This window comes from Zingiber officinale, chromosome 3B (genome assembly GCF_018446385.1).
Source record: "Zingiber officinale cultivar Zhangliang chromosome 3B, Zo_v1.1, whole genome shotgun sequence".
NCBI lineage: Eukaryota > Viridiplantae > Streptophyta > Magnoliopsida > Zingiberales > Zingiberaceae > Zingiber > Zingiber officinale.
The window spans coordinates 130,524,781-130,541,593 of record NC_055991.1 but is presented as its reverse complement, the minus strand read 5'-3'; the positions used below and the strand labels follow the sequence as shown (position 1 = coordinate 130,541,593).

General features: G+C 40.1%; 2 protein-coding genes across 3 annotated transcripts; both read right to left on the bottom strand.

Annotated features, from left to right (window-relative positions):
- Nucleotides 1–91: 91 nt before the first annotated feature.
- On the bottom strand, nt 92–6,847 carry LOC121967745 (calmodulin-binding receptor-like cytoplasmic kinase 3). 2 transcript variants are annotated; one of them, XM_042518160.1, is made up of 7 exons: nt 6,304–6,847; nt 5,263–5,505; nt 3,694–3,947; nt 2,899–3,064; nt 2,729–2,818; nt 1,362–1,660; nt 92–499 (listed from the first exon to the last, which is right to left on the bottom strand). In XM_042518160.1, exons 2-7 carry the CDS (start codon nt 5,375–5,377, stop codon nt 290–292), a joined length of 1,134 nt encoding a protein of 377 aa, XP_042374094.1. In that variant the 5' UTR covers nt 5,378–5,505; nt 6,304–6,847; the 3' UTR covers nt 92–289. The 2 variants fall into 2 exon arrangements, with proteins under 2 accessions (XP_042374094.1, XP_042374095.1); XM_042518161.1 differs by lacking the exon at nt 6,304–6,847 and adding an exon at nt 5,066–5,112 and having other exon boundaries at nt 5,263–5,404.
- Nucleotides 6,848–7,791: 944 nt separating this feature from the next.
- On the bottom strand, nt 7,792–8,274 carry LOC122055233 (glutathione S-transferase T3-like). Its single transcript, XM_042616603.1, has one exon. The coding sequence runs from the start codon at nt 8,272–8,274 to the stop codon at nt 7,792–7,794; it is 483 nt and encodes a 160-aa protein (XP_042472537.1).
- Nucleotides 8,275–16,813: the final 8,539 nt, after the last annotated feature.

Genomic DNA, 16,813 nt, shown 5'->3' with positions numbered 1-16,813 from the left:
ATCTTTTTTTGTGTTTGTCTGTTTATCTTTGAGTGGTTTCTGAGAGAAACTAAAAATGAAATCAAACAAGAAGATGTGCACTTCCCAGCTGTTGACGCAAGGAGCAAAAGTATCCCTCATAAGCATTCCACACACAAACTGTACATTGGCACACAATTAACTTTTTAACATACCCCAAAAACTATTCCAAAGGCAAATGCTCAACTGCAAGAGATTGAAAACATGTGGAAGGTTTTCAATGACAACAAATAATAATTGATAGTCACTTCTATACAATATTAAATTTCGTTCACGACCTCTGACGACTTCTAGCGTAGTCCTTTCTTATCTCCCAAAGCTGTTCGACAACTTCCCGCATGGCTGGTCGATCTCTGCGGGTTGGAGCAGCACATTGAAACGCCAAAGCAAATATCTTCTTTACTACCAGATCTTCCACCACTTCACGCATCTCAGGATCCAATATTTCCCTCTCGTTGCCTTCGTTATATTTGTTGAAGGCCTGCATTTATAAGCAATTTATTAGTTTTTGTAGAGAGCTTAAGAAAGCATTGGAATGATTACCAAGTCTAATTTGTACTTCGGGTTTTTTTTCCTAACCAATCTAGTTTAAATTTTATAAACCACAAAATTAAAAATGAAATTTATCTTTCATGAAAATAAATAACAATAGTCTAACATTTATTCCTTTACGACATCTGCTAATTCAAAACCAAGAAACAAAGACCTGGGTCCTAATCATTGGGGTCGACTTCATCTTATCGACTTTTGCATAAAACTCAAGTTAATTACCCTAGGTAATCTTCTCTAGTTATATTATTAAGTCCCTAACATTAATGGTAACACTCCTCACGTGGCCTATATTGACACCGGCATATCTCGTTCCAGTCAAAGACCGAAACCCCAGTAGGAAATGAGAATTTGAGTCTTGCAAGGATTTGGGGCAGTTTAGCAACTATTTTGATAGGTTTTTACTGAGCCATTGTGAATGTTATCTCTCTATCTCATAATAGGTTAGGAAAACTTCTGATGGGTGAATAAAATTTCCTGAACTAGACAAATCTACAATGATATATCTCTGTTAAGAACATTTTGCTGCTCTTTTGAGAAAGGAACATATCAGATATATTTAGCAAAGAGATTTCAGTTGTTCCATAAATAGTTTGTTCTACCTTCTGTCTACCAAAAATATGTTTATCATGAAATTTGAATCTACAACTTGGAAACAAAAAAATTAAAGAATATTTCCATCCTAGATCAGCTAGACTTTTTTGTTTCAACAGTGCGATAACAATTCAAGTATGGTAACCTATTCTATGTGCTTGTCCAAAAACCAAAAGCAAGTGATAGTACGATGATCTTACCCATCTCACAGTAATCCTTTCATCAGGGTTTCTCCTTATTTCGACTGGGCGGCGGGCCGAAAGAATTTCCAGCAGTAAAATTCCAAAGGAGTAAACATCACTCTTCACCGTAAGGCGAAACGTCTTCAGATATTCTGGATCAACATAACCAGCTGTACCTTTTACCTTTGTCTGAATGTGAGTCTGATCAGCTTCCATGGGTCCAGTTCTAGCAAAGCCAAAGTCAGCGACCTTGGCTCCAAAGCCTTCATTTAGTAAAATGTTCGACGACTTCACATCACGGTGAATGACAATCTTTTCTGGCAGTATAATACATCAGAAAGAAGATTATAAGAACTTTAGAGAGTCACATACGTATGGGTTGTGCACAGATGTATAAGGAATACAACTAAACATCTGGTGAACTCTACATATAAAAGTCATGCAAGTACCAACTATTGATTTTTGCTGCATGGTCTTTCTCACTCCAGTGAACTTTACATTAGGTAATATCGCTTATAATATCTTGAAAGAATTCAATTGGTTTTTTTTGCATTAGGCTATAGTATAGTCTCCCTTCTACACCTTCAATATGTTTCTATATATCAATAAATACTTAGATTTCTGTATGTATAAATATTTATGTATTATTTTGTGTACAATGTAGTTATTTATAGGGTAAATTACACTAACCACCTATCAAGAGGAGATACCAATAATTACTAAGTTATTTTTCGCGACACAATAAAGCCTAAATATGTGGATGTAGAAGATATTTCTTGTTCACTCCCACTTTGTAGGTTCAAATCTGTTGCCTAGAAATAAGACAGGCAAGGATTCAAGCAGCTACAACTTGATTGAAATGCCATCTTCTTTAAGGAACATTAACTATTGAACAGTCCCATGTATCACTCTATCCCAATTTGCAAGACTGCCTGCCAATCATAAATTCAAATTACAGAATTGCCAGAGTTTAGGAAAGCTTCCATAACACTCCATGAAGAAAATCTCTCCCTATTGTCGCTCTTGCTCTTCCTCCTCGTTATCTTGCTTGTCTTTTCTTGCTTCCCCACATACCCAGACGCGCACATGAACAATCAAAGTTGCATTTGGTCCCAACTAAAAACATGATTATGATTCAAGAAAAAATTGCTAATTGTAGTATATTTCAACCAAGTATGTTGCTTATAAACTAAGGATGTTAGACAAATGCCAATAAATTCAAGGACATGAAGGGGAAAAAATGAATTGAATCCTTGGCAAAATTATATGTTCAGAAAATGATAGCTGCCTTCCATGGAAATGAAAAAAAAAATGAAAAAAAAATGAAAAATCTATCAAGAAAACCTTTTTATGAGAGGTAGAAACAGATTTTCAGAGATTGTCACCTGCATATAGATGGAGATATGTCAATCCATGAGCAACATCAATGGCTATTTCTAGCCGTTGACTGAAATCCAATATCTTCCCATACTTACCTGCAAATTTAGTTCAATTATGATTTGGCTTTAGGCAAATCCATCTATTGCTTACTTACTAATTATTGATAGTATCTTACCATCTAAATGCTCCCTTAGGTTGCCATTTGGCACATACTCAGTAATGATAATAAGCTCATTCCCTTTAGCAGTATAACCAAGTAATCTGACCAAGTTTTTATGCTCAATTTTAGTGAGGAGTTCAACTTCATTTTTAAATTCAGCTTCAATGGTAGCAATATGTTCCTGTCAAGAATACAAACTATCAAGAGTGTAACCATGTGTTCTTGAGAATTTGAAATTAAGTGATCTCAAACAACAACCCAAATAAAATTAACGAGATATTAAATACAAATTACTCCATGATTGAACAAAAAGGTTGAATTCTCATGTCAGACACATCTTCTATTTTGTTCTAAGAATAGATATAGGTAGCATACATATCAAGGAAACAAGCAAATTAAGACGGCAGAGAAACTCTGAAATTGTAACATAGGAATGAATTTATCATGTATCCAGTGAAAGAAAGCTGTGCTTCTTGTTCTCATTAACTTTTAGAGAAATGCATAAGAGAAAAAATTTGCTGTAGGAAACATGATTCACCAGACCACACCTTTTCGTATGTAAGTTGCATGGAATGACTTGTTAAATCAGATTAGTGCATGCTTCTCATTTTGTCATACGAGTAAAGGTGAGAGAACCTGAGATCCTCTAAATTTCCTAATTATTAAGAGCTTTTACACAAAAACATTTCATGGAGGATGAGATCCATAACAGAATTATCAAAAAATATTTAACAAAAAAAATCAAAATTTTGAATAATGTACTAGTATGAACATTGTAATTTCTTTAACTATGTGAACATTTAGGATTACCTTCTTTGCCCGCTTTATAGCGATAAACTGTCCACTAGGTAGCTCAGCCTTATAGACGGTTGCAAAACTACCTTCGCCAATTATTTGTGAGGATGAGAAATTTCTTGTAAGTTTGATGATCTCGTTGAGGCTGAGATTTAATGGCTCAAGTTTATTTGGTTGTGGAGACAGTGAAAATCGAGATGGACTTGGAGGTACTCTAGATGGAGTTACTGGTGTCTTTCCAGAAATTGACCTGAGCTCAAATGAGTCCACTGTAGCAGCAAGAGATATTTGTTGATGAAAAGTTCTGATTGCAATGATTAATTGTGACAGAGAAAATCATCAGTTTGAATACAAAAAAACTAAATGAATGAGGTCATATAATGTAGGAAAGGCACTACTAATAATGGTTTAGCAAGTGCATGAAGGATATGCATCTATATGGTTTATAGGTCAAATTAACAGCATAGCATGAAAATTGACCCTGAATTAAATGTACCCCTTGATGAATTCATGAGATGCTTTTATATACTCCATCTATCAAAACTAAACATTTTTATGAAAGCCATGTAGAATCACTTTGATAAGAATCAATAGCTGTACAAAGCAATTGAGCTAACCAGAGACTGCTTAGTCTCACAGATGATTGATTCTTAGTCGCATTCTAACGATGAACAAGTTTTTCAGTTATGATAACTGATAAGTTCCGCTGCATGCCAAAATAATGGTTTTGTATATTGTCAGGAATCGCCAGCATGTTCTTGAATAGGAATATTGTTATGCAGTGCTGGTTCTAAAGGAACCAAGTGCAGCAGCATATTGTACCCTTTAATCGCTTATTAGCTATTACTTATTGCAGATACTGACTAAATGATTTCTTAAGCTAGGTTCCTTCTTCTGATTTGCTTTATCACATTCTGAAAAGTTACTAGATTGGAATCCTGGATCACTGTGAACTAGCTGCACTGGTGGAGCATGCAAGTATTAGCATTTAAAATTTCAGCATGTCATTGGGGTTAGGACCAAGTGAGAGTCCTACTGACAAGTAGGACATTCAAAAATGGCGATTTCATTGGAAGGGTCCCAATTCACCTAGTTTTTCCTTAATTTTATTTATTCAAACAAGAAGTATTTTTCTGTCACAATCAGCGGGCTCCAACATCGCACTGACCTAAGAGAGCAATCATTATTAGGTCTTCAGGGCATTCATCAATGGAATTTATTTCCTAAACCTTCATTCCTACTACTCTATAAATAACTTGTTTTTGCCAATTGCACATTTTTCCATTCAACACATCAAAAACTTTACAAGTGGTTCTACGTGTCCGTCCTAGATCTCTTGTAAGTGACTGGTTCTTTACAATTCATTGCATCAAATAAAATCATATACCACGAGGATCTGCTCCAATTAGAAAGATACAAGCCTCCATTGGGGGCCTAGACAAAAGAAAAAAATTAAACTGCAACAATGTAGAAAAATAATATCATTAATAAATGTAACAATTTGAAACACCATAACAACAAACTGACTCAGATAAAATGCCCTCCATGATATTCAAAATTAAGGAAAGAACTAGTTTATCTTACATGAAGTTGAACCTCCACGAAGAACAGGATCCTCACTTATGTCATTGCTCTTCGAACTACAGCAAGGACAAATGAGGCTGCAGCACAGCCAGAAACCTTCTGAAACAGATAACATAACACTATCTGGTGTCGCAGCTGAATTATATTGATTTTTGCTCCGTTTGATTTAGTTCATCAATAATGTAAGCATCCAAGGATCAATGCGGAAGAGATTTTTTTTCAGTTCCAATTTTATCAGGTTTCCTATAGAAAAACAATTAGAACAAGCTATAATGTCCCAAGCCCATGCAAAAAGCAAATCAACAAAATCTAGGAAAGAAGATAAAACCATCTCCAGAAAATTATTTTGTATGAATAAGGAAAAAGACCTTATTTCTTAAATTATACCCATCTCCATGGTTATGTGAAAGGAGACATACTTATACTATGATTTATATAGCTTCAGCTGATTAATGAACCATGTATACTAAAAAGGATTAATTCAATATGTGGAAGAACAATAAGAAAGAAAATCCAAACAAACAAAAAGAAATAAAGATGTGAGCTTCCTTCCTAACCTTTTTTGCCAATGGTTTTATTCTTCTCAATGTGCATTCTTTCGCCTAATAAAACATACAAACTATAGTCTAATTCAGTCTGGTTGCAAAATATTGTCACAATATACATTTTAGCTCAAGGAACAACACTACCAAGAATTAGCAACTGCCAGATGTATGCCAAATATAAGGATAATTGCTATTATCACACATCCGTAATAATGTGCTGCTCAAGTAAAATCTCTTAAGCAACTTCAAAATTTCCAACATTGACAAACTATATACTCTCATTTCATAAATGATATATGTAAATGTATATACAGGGAGAGAAAAAAAAATAGAATTCAACTAATTCAAATGGTTGCATTACAAAATACTGAACTGGGAATGTTTCAAACGAATAATTGCAAGCCAAGAAAACAAATTCTCTGATATAAAGCGGATTGCAGAACAAATCATTCCCAAAGACATTCTTTTCTGCAAAAGAAGAAAATTTGGAAATTACCCGAGAAATATACGGGCCCTTTTCTCAAGGGAAAAGACGGGCAAGTCCAGGCCGCAATGGTCCTTGCCAATTCTTTCCCAATAACCTTCGCAATCCACCTCCTTCGTGCTAAAATGGACTCGCATCCATCCGACGATCCAGCTAGACAAGATCCAGGCCCGATGCGGCGATCAAACTGAAGCGAAAATTTACTGATCCCGACAAACCTAGAAGCAACACGAGCATCCGCGAAACAACAACATCGTCGTCATCCGAGAGTTGCCTCCTCGAGCTGATCGCCGAATCTTGGTACGAATACGGCCGAGATTGGTAGATGCCCGATGCCGCCTGAGAAGTCTTGTCGGGGGGAAAACGATGCGATTGGCGACTGCGGTAACGGAACCCGGTCGAGCTAGAGAAAAAGATCCAGCTCCTTCCCTTCCGAAGACTTGGAAGACTTCTATCCCGTGTATCATGGCGGCGGTCCGGTTCGGAATTCGCAGAAGAGACATTTGACGGTTCAACCGAAACGACGACGCTGCGCTGCTGCGGGACCGTGTGTACTTTGTACACCAACCACTATTCTTGACAACGGGGCCCTACAATATTGGTCAATGAGTAATCAGGTAGGCCAGCGAGGAGGACATTAGCATGGGTCAACGAAAGTGGTTTTCGCGGGTCTGGAAATGGGAAACGACGCGGAAAGCGTCGAAACGCGGGAGTGGGAACGTGAGGGGACCGGCAAGACGGACGCGTTCTTCTTCTGCTGCCTCGGTGTTCGTCTGGAACGGATTTGCCGACCCAGGAAGCCTGCGATTGGCTGCTCAACTGGACCCAAGTCGAGATAAGACGGGCTAAGTTGGTTGGCAAATAGGCTGATGGATGTTAGGTTGGAATCCAACACGTGGATATGAACTGGAACAGAATCTAATTAGTCGACACGTGGATGTCATCGTGTAATTTATTATAGCATCCACAATGCTATAGTATTATAACACTTATCACATCATCAAAAAGTATGGGGCCCACTATCACATACTCTTTATAACAACATCCTTCTTTCACCCACATCCCTTTTAACGTTAATACTCATTATTCATGGGTCTCACCGTCCACTCATTCATTTTAACATTATACCATATTAAATAAATATGTTTTAAAATATTTAAATTATTATTATTATTTTTAATAATAATTTTACGTTTTAAAATAAAATTTTATTATTTTTTAAAAATAATATTAATTTTTAAATATATTTATTAAATTAAATAAATGTTTGTCAGAAAATAAAATTACAATGTTAGGAAAACGAAATTATAAAGTTAGAAAAATGAAATTACAATATTACAATGCTTGCTCCTGACTCTGAGGTCCTCGTCTTCTTTGTCGCCACAAAGTGATCAGTGGACTGTGGAGTAAACATTGGACGGTCTTTGACAATTCTCCACACATGTTCGAGATTGAATGCAACACCATTGTTTCCGGATAGATATTTTTCGTACGCAAACCTCAATATATCTTCATCACTGTGACCACTTCGATATGAACTATAATACTATTGTAATTTGCGTTGAATTGATATACCTTCTTTTGGATTGTATTGTGCCAATGTGACCGTATAACATTTGCACTTCTGGTGTTTGAACCTAGGGGAAGATTCTCATTGTAGTAGCTTGCAACCCGTCCCCAAAAAGCATCCGCCTTTTGATCATTGCCGATTATTGGATTATCACTGATAGTGACAAAACTTCTTGCTAAGACCTCGTCTTCAACCTTTGTCCAACTTGAACGCTTTCTTGTACCCTCAGCATTTGAAATCACCTTTTCTAAATTAACCACCTCAATTGGGGATTCACGGTCGGAAAGTTGAGTCTCCGGGACAAAAGTTGGAGTTGCAGGTTCATTTGACATCGAAGGAGTGAAAGACATACTAGTTGTGTGCGGGGTACCATATCCATGAATAGCCAATGGCGTGAAATACGGATGACTCATGTTTTGCCAATATTCGGCTGGAAGCGGTTGATATGGACCTCGAGGGGCATAATTCAGATGATTCATAGAGTTCCAAAACCTTGGAAATTTTGAAGATTTTGTGGAGGAAACGATATATTGGGAAATGGATATGGGTATTGATAATTTGGTGGAATTTGTGGATTTTGGGAAGATGAATATTCTTGTGAGTTGTTTGTAGAATTCAAGAAATTTGTAAAAAATGCCCTATTATTTTCATCCATTTCGGATAGAAAATAAGATGGTAGGAACTTGGATGGGGAGAGAATTTAGAGAGTAGAATTGAAAGAGTAGTGAGTTGGAATGAAAGTATGTGTGCATATTGATGGTTATTTATAGATGAAATTTTGAATTAGCTGTTAACTAGCCGTTAAAAAGTAACCGTTAAATAATAGCCGTTATTTAATTTTAAATTTAAAAAAACTGTTATTTAAAAAAGCCGTTATGTAAAAATTAACCTTTTCAAAAACGGTTACATTTTAAAAAAATAAAAACATAAAAAACGCTATCCATGCCTTTAAAAATAAAAAAATTAAAAAAGATAATTTACACATGGGGTGGGCCCGCCCTGGCCAACCCCATAAACATTTGAACGCGTTCAAAAGTTTTAACGCCACGTCTTCTTTTGCAACGCGGCGTTAATGCACAGTTGCATTATAACGCGACATTAACTGGCGCGTTGCAGATGCTCTTAGGTTGCGGCTTGCGATGGAAGCATTAAAATCTCCCTCCTCGCTCTCTCTCTCCCCCTCGCTCCCGTCATCTTCGTTGTCTGGCGTCCGACCGACCTCACAACCCGCCGAGAAAGGTTAATACTAAAATCTCTCCCTCGCCGCTCTCTCTCTCTCTCTTCCTTGCTCGCGATCTCTCTCTCGCTCCCTCCGTCTCTGTCGTTCGTCATCCGTCGGACCTCACAGCAGCGCCGACAAAGATTCATCAGCGTCTTCAACCTCACAGCTGTTGTGACAGTTAGTCCACCTCTCTCCATTCCCAATGATAATTCGTTTCATTTAAATTTGTTATTCCACACCATTATAGCCTACATATATTAGAAGGAATTATTCTTATAACGTGCAGGGACGACGCCGGCTACAAACGCGTGCAGGGATGGTTTCCTGGTGGACTGCAGGAAGGCCTCTACATGTTGAAGTAGCCACTTGGTAAGTCATTTATTTGATAGCTACATTTTCTAGCAGATATTGTTGGTTAGTCATAAGAAAATCGTACCGGTTCCACTGTACAAAAATTTTGTACAAGTGTCGAACCTTTCCTTAAATAACCTATTGTGTTCTTTAGAAGTTAAATTAGGAATCACAGACGGAACTTAACATCATTGATTCTAAATTTAACTTATCTGTTCTTAATGGTTTAGATTTGAATCGCAAGTAGAATTTAACACTATTGATTCAAATCCACCTATGTTATTAATTTCATTAAATATTAATTTCCAAAATTGGCTTCCAGGACTGCATGACGAGACACATGACTTCTTGGATATGTGAGCAACCACCACCGCCTAGACAAAGCCTTTTAAGGAAAGCTAATATTTAATTTCCTTAAATAACTCTAGGTTAACAAAAAAGAACAATCGAATCACAAATTCGAAAAAGAAGAAAACACAAGCTCAAAAAACTAATTTGAAAAACTAGATCTAATGTCTATTGTGTTTGGAATTCTTACAAAAAGAAATAACTAGCATGATGCGGAAAACAATTGCTAATTATACCTTCTTTTTGTATGCTAATGACCTCAAGATCTTCTGCCGTATTCCTCGCCTCGCCTTGTACGTCGTGTGGGCGACGATCCTTCAAGATGAACACCACCCAAAAGCTTTCTTCCTCTTCCTCTAAAATCCGGCCACCACCACCACCAAGGAGAAGAGAGCAAAAGGGAAAAGAGAAGGGGAGAGGGAGGGCCGACTACCTAGAGAGACTCCACCAAGAGAATAAGAATTGTATCTCATGAAGCCTGCTCACCCCTTCTTTTATAATACTTGCTCAAGGCAAATAAGGGAAGAATATTTACAAAAATTAAAATCTTCCAAGAGTTTTTCGTTTTCCCTTTTATTTTTCTTTTTTTTTCCTCTTGATTGAATCAATCACCAAATTAGTTGAATGATGATTTTATTTTAATTTTATTTTGGTCGGCCACCTTGCTTGGGCACCAAGCAAGGGTGGCCGACCCCTATAAGAGGAAGGAAATAATTTTTTTTAATAAAATTTTACAAGAAGAAAAACTCTTATAAAATTTTACAATCTCTCTTTCCTAAAGTAGGAGTTTAAAAAAGAAAAGTTCTAAAAATTTAAACCATGTTTTAAAAATTAAAACTTCTCTTATAAAATTTCCTTTTTTAACATGGTGATAGAAAATTTAAATTTTAAAACTTCTCTTTTTTTTTTTCTAAACCATGAGGATGGTTAAAAAAGGAAAGTTTTAAAATCTTTTAAACTTTTTTTTAAAACATGTGGCCTAATTCAAATAAGGAAAGTTTTTAAAATTAAAATATCTCTTTTAAAACTTATAGTTTTCTACAAAGAGAAGATTTTAAAAATTCAAAACAACCCTCCTTGTTTGAATATTGTGACCGGCCCCTACATGCTTGGACACCAAGCAATAGGGTCAATCCCTATAGAAGAGGATGTAGCCGGCCCTTTCTTAGTCACCAAGCATTGGACCGACCCCCTTCTTGGATACCAAGATGGGCTTATATTTGGATGGATTTGAGGCTTTAATGTGGCTACCACAGGGACCTAGAGGAGAAATTGGTCTTGGCCTTCCGATGAGCTTGAGTGTCCCGTGTTGGCCTCGAATACACAACTCAAGTTCATCGATAATAACTTATTCCACTAGAGAGTTATTATTGCACTACCGCACCAATCCCAAATTACATTATGGGCTCCTTCTTATCATGAGTGTGTTAGTCTCCCTGTGTTTAAGATTACGAATGTCCACTAATTAAGTTACTGACAACTCATTTAATTAATATCTAGCTCCAAGAGTAGTACCACTCAACTTCATTGTCATGTCGGACTAAATCCACCTGCAGGGTTTAACATGACAATCCTTATGATCTCCTCTTGGGGACATTCTTGACCTAGATAACTAGGACACAGATTCCTTCTAGAATCAACAACACACACTATAAGTAATATCATTTCCCAACTTATCGGGCATATTGATTTATCGAGCTAAACCTCACCCTTTGATAAGTCAAAGAAATAAATATTAAATATATGTGCTTGTTATTATATTAGGATTAAAAGCACATACTTCCATAATAACTAAGGTCTAGTTCTTTTATTAAGTCAATACAAAAAGAACTTACCTAAATGGTCATACTCAATACACTTAGAGTGTATCAGTGTAATTTATTAATCAAGATAAACTAATACTTAATTACACTATGACTATTCCGATGGTTTGTTCCTTTCCATCTTAGTCGTGAGCAACTATTTATAATTTATAAAGAACCGACAACATGATCTTCTGAGTGTGACACCACACTCCATGTTATCTACTATATAAATTAATTGAACAATTACATTTAACAAATACATGCAGATATTGACCAATGTGATTCTTTTATTTCAAAATTAAATGTTTACAAAAACTAGACTTTTAGTATACACTCCAACAATCTCCCAGTTATACTAAAAGACTAAGCTGTCATATCTGTTGCCATACATCTGATTCCCATCCCCTCTACATGCCGATCAAAAGCTTTCGCCGGAAGGGCCTTAGTGAAAGGATCTGCCAGGTTATTTGCTGATGTAATCTTGGCGACGACAACTTCTCCTCGCTTGACGATGTCTCGTATCAGGTGGTACTTGCGCTCTATATGTTTACTTGCCTTATGGGCTCGCGGTTCCTTCGAGTTTGCAACTGCACCGCTATTATCACAATAAATTGTGATGATTTTGGGCAAACCAGGAATCACATCTAAGTCCATTAGAAAGTTCCTGAGCCATACAACTTCTTTGGCTGCTGATCCTGTCCGAATCGTTGAGCCAACGGACGCTGGGCACGTGGCGCTCTCCTAGTCGATGACGTAGATCTCCGCCTGGTCGCACGAACCTCCGGCGAACCTGCACAGAAGTCGGGCCGGGAAGGGGTTCCCGGCGACGACCCTCCGACGCTCAAGTCAGGTAAGCGAACAGTGAAGAAGTGGCTCAAAATATTGTAGAACGCGTACCTCCGGTGAAGGATGAGGGCCTTTATATAGGGTTATGGAGAAACGAGTGCACACATACCGAGGTGTACACGTGTCTTTTTTCATGCCGTAGTATGGGCTTGTTAGAGGAGCTTACCTGACACCATACTGCTACAGTTTGAGCACGTCTTTGATGGGACGGCGGATCCTTCTGCTGTAGGATTTTGAGTATGGCCTGAACGTAGAACATGCCTGCTGTCAGAAAAAGATGTCCCTTGTCCTTTTCCCCATACCCTTCGCCTAACATCCGGCCGGACAACCTTCGCCTTACGTCCGGCCGGCGGGATATTTATGGTGGTTGGGAGATTCTCAGTCACGTGCTTTGTGGATACTGCTAGCAGTATGCTACCTCCTGTCTTCGGCCGAGCGTGCCCTCCGCTCGGCCCTGCGATCTTGTCCAATGAGCGCCGGAACCCTGACTTTCGCCAGGGTACCTTTAACCATCAACTAAACACCGGCCGGCTGGCCGGCAGGTCGACCCCCCCCCTCTCCGACCGACCACCTGCCCTTTGACTTCCACGTGGAGTTGACTCCACAGAACGGGGGTCCCCTGTTCTTACCGCCGGATCACTTGCCTCCCCTTCAAGTCTAGTCGAAGGAGGCAATTAGTCCGACTGACTGGACTGCGAGTCTAACCGGACGGCACCTTCGTGCCCTTATCCTCCGATCGGCCTACCGCAGGGGTGACCTTAAGGTTATTCCACAGCAACATCCCTTTAACCTCCTCGTAATCTGCGCCAATCTCCGACATTAAGGCTGAGCATGCGCTCATTAAATGCTTCGAATGGCGGAATGCCACATGGCACATTGTCGTCATCGTACGGCGGCGGCAGCGTGGTGCGTTGAAGGGATCGAGGCGGTTCGAAATGGACGGCGTGATGCGCGCTTTGATTCCCGTGACCTGGATCCAACGGTGGAGGCCGTCCGGCCTCCACCCTATAAAGTCTTCGTTTTCTCCTCCGTCGCCTCACTCCTTCTTTCGCGTGCTCCCGTTTATCCCTCGCGTTTTAGAGCTCCGGCGATCGTGTTCTCCTGTTTACGGCGATCTCCGGTGTTCTTCCTTCGATCCTCCTTTTTCTCGTAAGGTTCTCCTCCTTTCTTTCTTGTTTCCGGTGCTTTCTTTACATTTCTCCTCCCAGTTTTCGCTCCCGGGGTACTGTTCCGGTGTCCTCTTCTTGTTTTTGTCTTCTGTCATCTTTTTTTGGTTTCATCCGCTCGGACCATGACTAGTTCTTCTCATCCTGAAGACTAGTCTCTCGGCCCATGGTACATCACCATGCAGTCACGATTCGACCAGCGTGACTTTGATATTCTGACCGATAATTTTGAAATCCCCGATGATTTTGAACTTCTTTTAGCCGGTCCCTCCGCTCAGCCGCACAGGCCGCCGCGCGGAGCTTTCTGTGTCTTCCGCGACCAGTTTACTGCCGGTCTGCGTTTCCCTGTACATCCCTTCATTATAGATGTTTGTAACTTTTTCAGTGTTCCTCTCGGCAGTCTAGTATCCAACACCTTTCGCCTCCTCTGTGGTGTTGTCGTTTTGTTCAAAATCCACAACATCCCCCTCCGACCGGAGGTCTTTTATTATTTCTATTACCCCAAGCAGTCCGAGCCGGGCACCTTCATGTTCCAAGCTCGGCCCGGCCTAGTCTTCTTCAATAAACTGCATTCTTCCAATAAACATTGGAAGGAGCATTTTTTCTATATTCGCATGCCCGATCAGGTAAACTTCCGGACCAAGTGGCAGGTCGACCTACCCTCCACTCCCGAGCTGAAGAAATTCAAGACCCGCCCGGACTACCTCCACGCTGTAAATATGCTAGCCGGTCTGCGACTTGACATCAATAAGCTTCTTCATGAAGGAGTGATGTACATCTTCGGCCTGAGTCCAATACGGACTCCTCTTCCGAGCAGCTTCGGTAATAATTTTACTTGCGCGTATGTTTTAATTGCTAACTGATTTCTCTTCTTTCTTTTGCAGCGGACATCGTCATGGACTCGGTAATGGCCGGCATTTTGAAGAGAAAGGTGGCAGCGCTCGAAGCCGCGGCAGCCAGGGAGATGGAGGCGCTCGGCATCCAGCCGGTCGGCTCGCATGAAGAAGAGAGCGGGACACATGCCGGGGAGTCGGCCGCTCAGGCTTCTCTCCCAGAGCCAGCGGCTGGAGCAACCATCAGCCAAGAGCCTTCCACTCGGGGAGACGGCTCAGCTCCGGAAGAAGAGCAGCCTCTCCCGAAAAAGCTCCGAGTGGAGACTCCCGTCCGCTCAGCCAAGTCTGCCATTCAACCCTCCGCCCGAGCCACCGCAAGTGCTCGCGGAAAGGCTTTGGAGGTCGAATCCATTTCGTCCGATCGGACCCCTTCGGAATGGGACGAGCCGGCGGCCCCTATTGAGGCTATCCCGGTCAGCACCCTTCCGCCCTCTCAGCCAATCCGGCGTTCAACCATCCACTCTCAGTTTTTGGCGCCAGCCTCTGATCCTCTTCCGGATGCCGGTCGGACGACCCCAGGTCATGGCCGCACGATATGAGTCACTCTTCATCTTCCAACTGAAGAACTGCTGCCAGAGGCCGACCAACCGACAACGCCCGAGCATACCATCACTTTGAAGGGCCCCTTAGCTGAGATGTGGGCCGACGCTCGGGCACGCGTCGCGCTGATCCCCATCCGCAATTTGGCCAACAGCCATATGCAGCAGGCCACGGGGGTAAGTCTAATTTTTCCCGAGTTTTGTATGCATTCCTTCCGATCGGACAATAACAACTTCTTATTTCTTCTGTCAGAGATGGGTGGAGGAGATTGCTGTCTCCAATCACCTGACCCTGGTAGATGAAGAACTACGACAACTGAAGGCGACAGTCGGTCCGTCCGGCCCACAAGGCCCCTCTTATTCTGAGCTGCAAAAGGAGCTGAAGAAAGCTCAAGGTTTGTTGGCGGCCGAGCAGAAAAAGACGGCCGATCAGGCCCACGCCTTGGCCGAGTCTGAGAGACAAGTCAAGTCACTCGACACAAAAATAACCCTGGCCACCACTCGAAAAAAACACGGTCATTTCCGACTTGGAGAAGAAGAACGTGGAGGCTCGGGGCCTAGAGCTGATGGAGCAGCTCGATAGCGAGAAGGCGGTGTTGGTTGCTACTCGGAAAGCCTAGAGGTTCCACTGTACAAAAATTTTGTACAAAGGTCTGAACCTTTTCCTAGCTACCATGTGTTCTTTTAAATTAAATTTTGGATCGCCTGCGGAACTTAACACGTTTGATCCAAAACTTAATCTATTTGTTCTTTTAGGTTTTGACTTGGATCTCCTGCGGAACTTAACACGTTCGACCCAAATCACCTTAAGTTATTAATTTCATTAAATATTAATTTCCATAATTGGTTCCCAGTACTGACGTGGCGAGGCACATGGCCTTCTTGGATATGGGAGCAACCACCACCGACTAGACAAAACCTTTTATAGAAATCTAATATTTAATTTCCTAAAATAACTTTAGGTTAACGAAAAGAACAATCAAATCACAAGGAAAAATAAAACAAAAGAACACAACTTGAAAAACATATTCGAAATACTAGAATCGTAAGCCTCTTGTATTTGGTATTATTTCAAAAATAACTAGTATGATGCGGAAAGAAAAATACTAGTTATACCTTTTAGAAAGACCTCTTGATCTTCTACCGTATTCCTCTTCTAACCTCGGCCGTTGTGTGGGCAATGATCTTCCGAGATGAGAATCCCCCCAAGCACCTTCTTCTCCTTTCTTCAAGTTTCGGCCAAGCACAAAGCTTCCAAAAGATGAAGATCTTTTCCACCAACCAAGCTCCAAGGGATACAAGCTTTCTCTCCTTCTTCTTCTTCTTCTCCAAGTAGTATCCGCCACCACAAGAGCTCCAAGCAAATAGAGAAGGTTCGGCCACCACCAAGAGGAAGAGAGGAAGAGGTTGGCCCACAACACCAAGGAAAAGAGGGAGAGAAATAATAGAGGTTGTTCACCATAAAGCCTTCTCTACCCCTCTTTTATAATCCTTGGTCTTGGCAAATAAGGAAATTTAATTAAAACTTCCTTAATTCTTTTGCCATGAAAAGGAAAAATTTATTTAATTAAAACAATTTTCCTTTTCTCAATTTACATGGCCGCCACCATCAAGTTATAAACAAGGAGAGTTTTAATTAATTAAAACTTCCTAAATTGTCTCCAGAAATTTATAAAATTTCTCCAATAATTTAATCCCTTCATGATTGGTTTATAAAAGGAAATTTAATAAATTAAAATCTTTCTTTTAAACATGTGGATAAAAGAAAGTTATCTCTAAAAT

Bases quoted from the DNA above. Each gene is read 5' to 3' on its own strand.
- LOC122055233 (XM_042616603.1), bottom strand. From the start codon at position 8,274: ATGAGTCATCCGTATTTCACGCCATTGGCTATTCATGGATATGGTACC.
- LOC121967745 (XM_042518160.1), bottom strand. From the start codon at position 5,377: ATGTTATCTGTTTCAGAAGGTTTCTGGCTGTGCTGCAGCCTCATTTGT. The intron at 3,065-3,693 runs GTAATCCTAAAT...TATTCTTGACAG, and splicing joins CTATAAAGCGGGCAAAGAAG to GAACATATTGCTACCATTGA. The intron at 2,819-2,898 runs GTAAGATACTAT...CTAAATTTGCAG, and splicing joins CCTAAGGGAGCATTTAGATG to GTAAGTATGGGAAGATATTG.